Source organism: Aplysia californica, unplaced genomic scaffold (genome assembly GCF_000002075.1).
Source record: "Aplysia californica isolate F4 #8 unplaced genomic scaffold, AplCal3.0 scaffold00302, whole genome shotgun sequence".
Classification (NCBI taxonomy): domain Eukaryota; kingdom Metazoa; phylum Mollusca; class Gastropoda; order Aplysiida; family Aplysiidae; genus Aplysia; species Aplysia californica.
This window is the reverse complement of record NW_004797572.1, coordinates 602,082-613,826: the sequence shown is the minus strand read 5'-3', so window position 1 is coordinate 613,826 and position 11,745 is coordinate 602,082. Positions and strand designations below refer to the sequence as shown.

General features: G+C 38.2%; 1 protein-coding gene across 1 annotated transcript in view; it reads left to right on the top strand.

The window, feature by feature from the left end:
- Positions 1–2,649: 2,649 nt before the first annotated feature.
- LOC101849301 (sorting and assembly machinery component 50 homolog A) overlaps positions 2,650–11,745 on the top strand; it is a gene marked incomplete in the record, with an annotated part of 21,499 nt that continues 12,403 nt past the window's right edge. The window contains 6 exon segments of the mRNA XM_013084564.2: positions 2,650–2,719; positions 6,999–7,037; positions 8,056–8,109; positions 9,421–9,522; positions 10,382–10,469; positions 11,370–11,473. Of these exon segments, the coding sequence (XP_012940018.1) occupies positions 2,699–2,719; positions 6,999–7,037; positions 8,056–8,109; positions 9,421–9,522; positions 10,382–10,469; positions 11,370–11,473 (408 nt within the window).

Here is an 11,745-nt window from a genome sequence, read left to right as displayed (position 1 = left end):
GCACATTGTTTAGCCCTGAAGAGAGGTCTTATGTGTCAATGGATTTGAAAAAAAGAAAAGAAAGTATAACAAAACAGATTAGATCTAGATCTACATAGTGCTAAGTTCATTCAGAATTTAGAGGAAGGATACAGAGTATCGTGGAAGGAAAAGAAATCAAATGAGGTAGTGCTTGATGAAGCCCACGCAGGACGCTCGCTGTGAAAAACAACCAGGAAACGACAAATGCAGTTTTTTGGGACACCTGAATAGACTTTAGGGTCTTGAACATCTAGCTCTCACCTGCATAATTGAAGGCAAGCGAGGCAGAGGTAGGCCCAGAGCAACCTACTTGGGGAACCTGAACAAGTGAGTGACAGGGAAAGATCAGGGAAACTTGGCTTTTTTAAGAGCATTGGAGCAAGGGAATGAATGCAGAACCATGATCGCCGATGTCTGTCGCAGATCTGGCACTGGATGATGATGATGATGATGATGATGATGATGATGATGATGATGATGATGATGATACAGAGACGTAAAAGACGTGTGTGCCTTATTATTCAATGTCATCCTTAAAAATAAGACCAAGGCATCATTATTATTCTGTCAAACAGGCTTTTAAAAAAAGGGGGAGAGAAGAGAATTTTTTATCATGCACTAGTGACCAAAAGCATCAGAGGAATGAGGAATTAGCTTTGTGACCGAAAACTGGAGACTGATGCATGGTCTTTCAATCTTCATGTTTGACATAAAACCTTACTGCAGAGTTAGAGAGAAAGATACAGGCAACAGAAATGAGATGGTTTCGAAGATTTTTGGGCATCTTCTTCAGATATCATGATACAAATGAGGAAGGGAGGAACAGAATCAGGCGTGCCGTTGGGCCCCATGAAGAACTTCAGACCACTGAAAAACAAAAAAAAAACAACAAAAAAACCCAACAACAACCGCAAACAGAGATGATTTGGGCACACAACATGATCAACAGGACTTGGAAAGATGATCCTACAGGGCACTGTATAAGGAGGGAGAAGGAAATGCAGACAGAAAAATAAATAGATGGGAAGACAACATAACGGAAAGGACAGATAAAGCCATTCGAAAGGCTGAAAATAGAGAAGGATGGAGAAAAGTGGTTGCCCAATCATCCTTGATGTCACCACGGTCATCTATACTGAGGGATAAAGTTCTTTTTTTCTGATTTTGGAGCCGATATTTATAGGTTACGTAAAATGTACCAATGTCTAATTCATCATGACCGACAAAGCCTCCAAAATCACACTACCGAACTCAACAACACCTGTGAGAAATTCAACATGAAAATAAGCACATCAAAAACAGAAGTCATGAAAGTGAGCCGAAACCATAGTCCCCTGAAAATCTATGTAAATAGTAAACAACTGAAACAGGTGAAAGAGTTTAAATATCTTGGCAGCACTTTTTCTGAAAACGGGTCCATAGACAGAGAAATAGAAATGCGAACTAAAAAAAGCCAACGCTGTCACCTACCAGCTCGCACCCCTTCTATCTCATCCAAACATCTCCATGGACACAAAGAGTCAGCTTATCGTCTCAACATTCATACCAACATTATGTTATCAGTGCCAGACCTGGACCTTAAGAAAAACCCATGAAAGCAAAATCACCGCATGCGAAATTAAATGTCTCCGCAAAACCCTAAACATCACAAGACGAGACAGGCAGAAAAATGAAGAAGTAAGAGCAACTATCGGCACTGAGTCCTGCCTGCGTTACATAGAAAGACAGAGGATAAAATTAAAATGGTTTGGCCACCTGTTGCGCATGTCACCTGACCAGCTAGCCTTGAGAGCCTACAAAACCAAGCACCCAGGCTATAAAGGAAGAGGAAGGCCACGCAAAATGTGGATCGAGGGTGTCAAGGAAACCCTAAGAAAACATAACATCACAGCTGAAAGAGCTGCGGAGCTGGCCTACCATATGACACTGCTTCTCCCCTCGACGCTTAACGGCAACAGAGGATGAAAAAGTAAGTAAGTAAGTACGTAAAATATACTGAAAGGGTGCAAATTGTTATTTTTCAAGAAAAAAAGAAATAAGAGAAACCCAACGAGAAAAAGAGGAATTGTTTAGTCGGTGGTGGTGGTGGTGACGATGATGTTGATGATGATGATGATGATGATGATGATGATGATGATGATGATGATGATGATGATGATGATGATGATATATATTTTTTGGGGAAATACAACAAGGTCTTAACTGTTTTAATACCTTCTTTATACAATGATGATGATGATGATGATGATGATGATGATGATGATGATGATGATGATGATGGTGATGATGATGATGCTAAAAGGGATAAAGTTCAATTTCAATAGTGATCCACGAAAGAAAGCAATCATGTTATTAGGAAATGAAAGTGAATTTCAAATTAATGTATTTTTTCCCAATGCACCCCCATAAATTACGATAAAAAAATCTAAGGAAAATAAGAAGATGAACAGATGGAAAACTGTTCTGTAAGGGTTTTGCCTTTTTTTTCTTAGTACGTTTGCACAACTATTAATTTGATACAATTATATGTATTGCATTTGATGAAACTAAACGGCGAAACTATAATGTTTCGGGTGAAATATTATAATAAAACGAATTACAATTTTAGTTAACTCATGTCTGTCTGGGAGTGATCTCCCTTCTAAGAGCTCTTTTGACCGGTTTCGTTTGTTTCGGTATGGGGAATGTTCATGCAAAGGTAAACTCTCCTCAATGTCAAACGAAAATTTTAATTCACAGCAGGTTTGGCAGACTTTGAAGAGCAAATCTTTCGCTGAAATCCTTTTAAGGTTTTGCATTGTCTAGGGGTAGTAGTGTTTTCAGGATCACATTTCTGTCTCAGCAAAATGGTACGATGTTTCGTGCAAGCAGCTTCGAGTTGTCTTGAATTTAGAATCGCCAGTGGCAGTGCGTTTGTGATTGGTGGAGTTTCGTTAGGGGGTTGGGTAGGCTACTGAACTGGGCCTACTTGGACAGAGTCATTTTATCAGTGTTATGTACAGTCGAACATGCTCAGAAAGTCATCTGTCCAAGACAGTCACTTCCCTCTTGGCCTCTCACCTGAGAATAGCACAACAATCATTGTAGGCGTAGGCTTCTCACCCGGGGTGAGAGGTCTGAGAGGAGGGCGAGCCTTTTTTTGGGCTATTCTCACCCGGTGTGCGTTCACCGTGATAACCAGTGAAATCCACAGAATTCTACTCTTTTTATTGAATTGTGTGGTGTAAACAAACGTTCCAGCGCTCTTGTGATGAAAGCGAGCAATTTTGTCTGCGGGCATTGAAAGAGAGAGAGAAGGAGTAGCCTAGATCTAACGAGAACTTCTGGACAAAACAAAATGGTGACCGGCGTAGTTCGGCTCGATTCGAAAAGTGAAATAGCAGTAGCATCTTTGTAGACATTCAAATTAGTTTACTTTTGAGACAATAACATCTTTTTTTTTCTATTTTTTGTCAATTTGATCATCCACACCGATAGACAGTACACATTCAAAATTAGGAAAAAAACAGGTCTTGTTTCACACCGAGTGAGAATAGCCAACGCTTCCCTCTTAGTGTTTTTTTTTACAATATTAATGGCATTTTAAGTTCAAAACGTCCACCTGTCGTCTGAGAAGACCTAACTGTATACTCTTCGACTCAATGATAGTGGGCCTTTGTCTTTGATAATTTCTACTGTTAGGTATGACTGGGGACTCTATAATAATGTGCATTATTTGTACGGAGTGGCTAGCCGCTAGCCTAGCCGTTTAGAGTTTAGCGATACTTAAGTATGACTAGCCTGCCAGTCTAGCTGTACTTAGGTTACTATTGACCGAAACCTGTTGAGTACACAGAGGTCTCTTAAGTAATTATTCAGGTTTAAAATACAGTCGATCCTGCCAAAACGGAAACCTGTGTAAAATGGAAACCAGTCTGAACGGAATCTCCCCGCTCCCCCCTTGATATTTCCTCTTTAATTATCTGTGTAAAAAACGAATACCTGTCCCACGTGGAAACGGAAAGAAAAATCCGCTCCTTTTACCTGTCTAAGACGGAAAATGTGTTACCCGTTCCGTCCTGATTTTAAATAAAACTCGCAAGTTTGGTTCCGTCCGCTGGTGCTAAACTTAACAATATGCTGCCGAGTGAGGAAGGGGAGTTGAGGTGCAATTTGAGGGTAAATGTTACCTCATCTATGTGAGCCCTGAGCGATGAAGATGGTCAGGATTTTGTAGGTGTGAAATCTCACGAGTGCCAGTGAAAGTGCTCCAGTGGCGCTCCAGCACGGAAACTTTAATTGGTAGCCAGAGGCCTGAGGTGTGAAATTAGTTTGACCAATGCCTGCCGCCCTGATTGTACAGCCAGCCGAGAAAAGAGTTCCTGGAATCGTTGTAACATGGCATTGAGGGGTGGCATTGGCTGACTGTGCTTATTACACTGGTGGGTGGAGCTAAGGGTGGAAGCAAAGGAGATGTTCAAACGTTTCTGTTTTTAATAGATGAAACTGTTGTCCTATGAAATGCAAATGGTGGTAATTTGATAAATAAGACTGACGCATGTCATTATTAGAGAGTATAGCAGCAGAGAGGTGTGAAGTTTTGACCTCTTGTGATTGCTTGGCGACCGGACAAGCGACCCTTGATCTCACCGGCTGGGTCTTTGAACCTCCCCGCCCCATCTCCCCACTAAATTCCCCTGTCTAAGGTGGAAAATGTTTAAGACTCTTGAATTTTTTTCTGGCTCCCTTGCGATTCCGTCTTACACAGGTTTGACTGTACATGCATGTCAGTGAGTAAGGCCTCTTTTGGTTTTGTCTGAAATACACTTTAGGTGTTGCAACCTAAAATTTGATTTACAATTTAGTGCTTTTTGTTTTTTGTCAGTCTAAATATCATTATTAAGTACGGCTAGCTTGCTAGTCTGTCCATCCTTAAGTACGGGCCGTCTAGCCGTACTTACGCTAGCCTGCCAGTCTAGCCGTCAAGTACGGCTAGTCTCTTCCACATTTGTGTAGCCTAATCATTAGTATTGGACTCTTTGATTATGAAATGAATCAAAATGAGACGTCAAGTGTAGAGTGCAGATGTCCTGGCCTAGGTCCAAATTTTTAGTAGGAAACACTTTAGTTTGGAGACTGTTAAGAGGTGCCACTGCCACTTGATTGATGTTATTTAACGCTTTCAGTATTATTGGAAAGGAACTGTACCTTTAAAAAAATTGAGAGAATAGTAAATTTTAAGGTATTATTTTACTTAATTAAAGGACCCGTCTCAAGTCCAGGTTCCATCATGTGTAGGGGCCTACCTATTTATTATTTTCTAGTTTAGTCTGTTGAACATGAATATATATATATATATATAATACTGACTTCATCATTTCCACCACGAATAATTACTTATTACAGTCCATGCCGGCTGTAAGCACGCCGGCCTTAAGCACGTTTCAGACTCAAGCACGCTAAACGGCTCTTACCGAATTTTTGCTATATAAATTACACGCCTATAAGCACGGTAACTTCGGCTTCAAGCACGCTTCATTTACAAGACAGTCAATATTTTCATGATGACCCATCGAAGTTCGAACACAGTTTACACTGCAGCAGTGGAGTGTGTCAAGAGAAACACAAAGAATGCAAGTGATGGACACACACACTCATACGGGCGGAGAGGAAGGCAGAGAGATGCACACAGCTGTGCGCGCGGACATAGGATCTATCCTAGGCCTAGTGCAAAGCTACACACGACCCAAAAAAACAAAACAAAGATTTTACCTTTGACCCTCGCTATCCATTAATCCTGATTGTGTATCACGCGCGAGGTGGGATGAAGGCGGTGGTATGAGTGGCACAGCGGGCAGTGGTAGGCACAGGCAGTGTGTTACAGTAGGCCTAGTGTGCTGTATCGTGACTGGCCGTCTAAATTAAGTTTTCATTTCCCATTCGACCACAAAACAAAAACAAACAAGCGAACAAACACTACCATGGTGGGTGTCTAAATAACAGTGCACACTTTTGCGGGACCGCTATAGGCCTACTTACAAACAAAGGGAAATAGCACGGGAAATTTCCTACATGAAAATCTCTGGATTATGTCTACTTCACACTTAAGCACGCTTCGGCTTTAAGCACGCTTAAGCTTTCTCCTGATGACCGTGCTTAAAGCCGGCATGGACTGTACTTAAATGAGTTGCTGATGGTTTTTGTACGAACCAATATATTCTCTTGTTTTTAGCAATGGAGTTGGGGGGGGGGGTGTCTCATAGAGTCATACCCCCTCTAACCGAACAGAAATCTGAAGGGTTTCAGGGGGCATGCCCTATGTATTGCTCCATAATTTTGATGTTTTGCAATTAGGTTTGATACTTTCTTGAAAACGATTGATGTGGGATAGTATTAGTGGCCATACCGTAAAATATTGTGTTCTGGAGCAAAAAAATAAGGCAGTTTAGCCCTCAAAACAGAGCATATATATCTGTGTACGGGTGTGAGAGTAAAATTTCCTAAAATTCTAAATTGATCAAGGACATTCCTTCAAAGTAAAGTTGCAGTTCATTGTCATATCATCAGCAGTATATTAAGTCTCCTAAATCATGCTGTGTATGATGCTGGTAATCTCAAACAGCCCAAAAGGTTTGGGAATAGCTTCCAAACATTCCCACATTTACTTTTACAGTCTTCAGGTTGGGAAGCAAGGTTTCACAGGCCATGATAAGTTGTATTTTTATTATTCTCTCTGTAGATCTTTGGCCTTGACTAAACTGCATCACAAGAATTAAAAAAAAAAAGAATTTGGAATGGATTAGATCCTTAAAAGTGCACCGTAAATACGACAATGTGTCACTTGAATATTGGCTTTGCAAGTAAGATTCATTTCGGGCAAATGAAAATTGTAAAAACCACTGGTCTGAAGCTGAAGGTGGTTTGTAGTGTTTGGTTTTTGCAATGCATCTTTCTTACAATCTGAGATTATAAGTGAATTTTTGCTATTTCCTCCTCAGGCTCCTACTGAGCCAGAGCTGAAAGGAGTCAAGACTTCGGTACGTCTCGATTTCTTACGTCCACTCTAAAAAAATGATGTGCTGTATTTGTATATTATTACATGTTATAATTTTAAAAGTTTGTTGAGGTAATGCTTTAAATCAGTGAAGTAATAGAGGGAAAAGAATTTTATTGCTTATTGCTAATGATTATTTGATAATTTAATTTTCACCAAAAACTAAATTCTGCTTACTTCAATATATATATACTTAGTTGCTGAGTGATAGTTTCTAGTGAATTATTAAAGCTATCTTTATGATGATTATTAAATGGGTTTTATTCTTGAAGGGAAATTTCATGGAAATGACCTGATAAAATGAATGAATGCTATATATATTAAAAAAAAGGAGGAATCTAGCATGAATTATTTTGATGCCTTACTTGTGGGATTGTTGTAATACAGTAAATGTATAATTTGTATCTTAACTTTTAATGGTACATGTATAATATCATCTGACAGCTGTTCAGATGTACTTAGCCAAAACTTTGAAATTAAATTTTTTTTTTCAGATTCTTAATTTTTGGTATCAGTTGCATGTTTACGAAATATTTGGTTGGAATTCAAATTCTGAATCGTCTGCACGCTACTAAAAATGTATGAAGCCCAGAAAGCAAAATTTTACAGGAAATGAAAACAGATTCATTGTTTTAATAATTGTACGTAAATGATATGCATTTCGACACTCTGAATTTGAATTTTGACTTAATATTTCTTGAGCACATAAAACCCAATATTATGTGTCAATAAATTGCAATAAAAGGATTTTCCTAACTTCTGGGCTTAGCACATTTAAGAGCTGGCCGATGAAATGTTAAAAAAAGCAAGAAAACATAATCTAGAGGTACAATTTGTAAAAGAACTGAAAGTTTTTTCCTCTCTCCTTAAACATTTTTCTTTCTGAGTTTATGGCATTTAAACAGCTTGCTGACTATTTGTTATTCATGTTCGTTTGTTTTTTTTTTAGTGCAAAGTGAAATCTTGATAACTTATCTATGATCCCACTCTTTTATTTGCAGTCAGCTCCAGCTGCAAAGAAGGATGATATTTTTGTCAAGTTTGACAAATTACCAGTGAGTAGCATCTCTGTCATTATGTTTTAGTTTTAGTTATGAGACAGATACGCCAAGATCAGAGCATCATCGTGATATTTTACATGGTATGGTTAGAAAATTTGCCATGGATTAATTTTATGTGTGTCTGTTCATTAGTGTATTAAGTGTGTTTAACCCTTTGAGCCATGACTTCCTGAGGCTACTGTACCTCTCTGCCTGAGCTCCTGAGCGATATATTACTAACATTCATATGATCGTCAAAATCACATTCCATATCCCACTCAGGGTAGTCCTTGTCATTACTTAGCATCTAATTCTGATATATATTACTAACATTCATATGATCGTCAGAATCACATTCCGTATCCCTCTCAGGGTAGTCCTTGTCATTACTCAGCATCTTATTCAGAAAGATCATCAAAATAATCAATAAATGTTCTGTGTCGGAAAGGCTGTTTTCCATATGTGTTTTGTCTCAGGTGGGCCGGGTCGGGGTGGGGTCTTGCTCAGTGGTGTACTGGTGGCTAGGCACATGAGCAGTTTTACTCGCCACCTGTGTACCATGGCAAAGGCACAAAGGGTTGAATGCATCATAAATCAGTGCATGAAAAAGTGCATTCAAAACTAAATTTATGTGTGTATGATGTAAATGTCAAAACATTTATTTACGTGACTTGTATATATGTTATACCCTTATTTTGATTTATGAGAAACAGTTCTTCAAATGAAATTAATATTAAAAACCTAATAGTTTAAAGTACCATTTCCATTGTTTTGAGAAAGTTGCAGAATTGAAAATTTGTCATTCTGTAATTTGTTAATATTATTATTCTTTCAGATTTTTTTGTTGTCTCTTGTGATAGATATATCATTGAAAGATTTATTCTTCAGTGTAATATGTACCTTTTACATGTCTTTGTTTTATGTCCTTAATTTTGATGATTTTGGCTCAATACAATTTTGTCAGAATATTGCCTTTGTTGTTATAGACATCTTCATGATTTTTAAAATCTAAAGATAAAGAATTATTGTAAACAGAAAATGGAATACTTAAAATTGCCTGAAGATTGTTAAGTCATAATATGTACAGGTACATCTGGGTCTATATCAAAGGTTTTCCTGTGCCACCACATATACACTTCTTTTTTCTTACGTATAGCATAAATGTTTTTTGCTGATAATCAGAAAAAGATGGACGGATTTCAGTCAGTTTCTTGAAGGATATGATAAAGGGGAAGAGGAGGGGATTTTTATTTGTAGGTGGACAGTTCTCTTAGTGTAGTTATCGACTTGCGTTCCGCATGTCAATCTGCCATTGATGTCCAACAGGTTCGTGTTCAAAGAGTTGTTGTTGATGGCCTCACACGAACCAAAGATGACATTATCATCAAAGAAGTCAAACCACTTTTAAGTGCCAAAACATTTGATGAGGTAGGTTTTGGTTCTAGTTTTTATTGCAGGTTTTGTTTTATCAATCACATTTGGGGGGGGGGGGGGGGGGGGGTAAGATTTCTGTTTCTTCAATTCATATGTATTACATTGGTCTTTGTTTTTTAAAAGCTATGTTACTAGTTGATTCTGCTTACCGATACTCTGTTATGTGATTGTGTATAGCTTCTGAATCGATCGTAGCCATTTGTAAACTTGTAAAGTACCTGGTTAAATTCCACTGGGGCAACTTCATTTGAATAAGGATTTTTGTTTTTGAGTGATCAATTAAATCTGAATGGTACTGTCGAAACATGGCAATCTTGTGGAATAATTGTAAAAGTGTATGGAAAAACCCTGGTTTTGAAATATAATTATTACCCTTGACGTTGATGAAAGTGTTACTGATATGAGGGAAGTTCTCATACGTGATTTATATGAAACACAAAGTAATAATGCCTTTTTTATTGAATGAAAATAAAGTTTAAATTTGTTCTTAATTTTGGTGCAATATTAATTTGTATTCGTAGTGAATTTCTGTTTGCAGTTGGAAAGGAACATAATTTTGGCTGATTATATAGTTTTTGTTTTCAGCTGCCAGATATCCATTATTTCATTTTAGATTCTTAGTTTTCAGCCATGTATTGACCTCCTGTGATAGAAGCAAAATCATTTCTTTGAAAGGTAATATTTTACACCTTTCTTGGAAATTGACCAAAATGGCTGTTACTATAAATGTTCAGCTTCCTTGTGTAAAAGTAAAACTAGACTTGATTTTTAAATAAAAAAGCGTTGTGTCTAAATATTATAATAAGATAAATGTACAGTATTTGGTTATAACGTCCATTTTCTAAATTCCCAGCTGGTGCAGCTCAGCTACAATGCCAAAGTCAAGATGGAGAGGCTTGGCCTCTTCAAAAATGTCGTCATTGCCTTTGACGTTAGCAAAGGTAAGTGTGTGATGAAGATCGATAACTGAACTGCTAGTGATCAGGGCTGAGAATTGTCCTCCTAAATGCGGAATTCCGCTCAATGCAACACCGCTGTCCGCTCATCCGAAAGCCTCTTCCGCCTTTTTTCCGAGTTTCGTATTATAATAATATTGTGGTAAGAATAGAAAAACGAATTGAATAAAAGACGATAATAATTTTAGAAGTTTTTCTGCTTGCTAGAAGAAACCGAGGTGCGTGCGCATCCGTGTATCGGCCGATACCGTTCAATCGAGTGCTTTTTATTTTTCTTCATTACTGGTAGAGTCGCATTCAATTGTGACAATCGAGTACCGGTATTTACGTGGAGAACTCTGGTGACTTTCAGCCTTTTTTGTGGTGAGTCATTCTCAGCCCTGAGTGATATACCCTTGCATATAGAATTCTGGACCTTTTTATGAATTAGCTGGTGAGCGAAAGGGCGAATACTATTTTGAAACTGCTGTGTAAGTTCCTACATTTCACGTGATTAATAGTTTTATTACTTTTTTCTCAATGAAATTGATGCCTGCCTTTCTTGAGACACGGGATGGTGGAATAACTCTCAGAGACTTGGAAGAAGAACTGAAATTTTAAAGTATATGGAGTAGATAGTTGGCAAAATGTTTGGAGTGATTTGCTTCTTCTTTTCTATCAAACATCTGTTATCCTTATCACTTCTCCTTTTTTTACGTTTGTTTCTCTCTTGTTTCACCAGTATTTTTTGGCACTTATATGACATTATTGTGTTGCAATGGCAGTAGAACTCTAACTAAAGTAAAAAAAAACAAAAAACCCCCCAAAAGAGTATATGATATAATGTGACTTTTTTTATGGGCATCGTGATTTATGTTTTTTACTCAGGTTAATTTTTTTCCCCAGACAAGAGAGAAAATGGTTATGAGGTGCTGTTTGAGGTCAGTGAGTTCAGGAGGGTGAGGTCTGGCGGAATCCACACAGAAATCTCCAACAATGATGGCAGCCTTGTAAGTGAATAGAGCTATTCCTCTATTTGTATGTTGACTTTCCAAGGCCGAGCCAAGGAAGAGTTTAGTCTTCATGTCGATGGAACCTTTTTTTGACTTTCTTTACTGTCAGTCAGTGGGTGGTTGGCGGGTTCTCTGGTGTGGTTTGGTCCTTCTTTCCTATCAAGCATCTATTGTCTTTATCTCCTCTCCTTTTTTCTGTTTGTAACACCTCTAAATCTTCTAGCGCTCATAGCCCTTATGCAGCTGCGAGCGCCGTAAAACCTCTACTA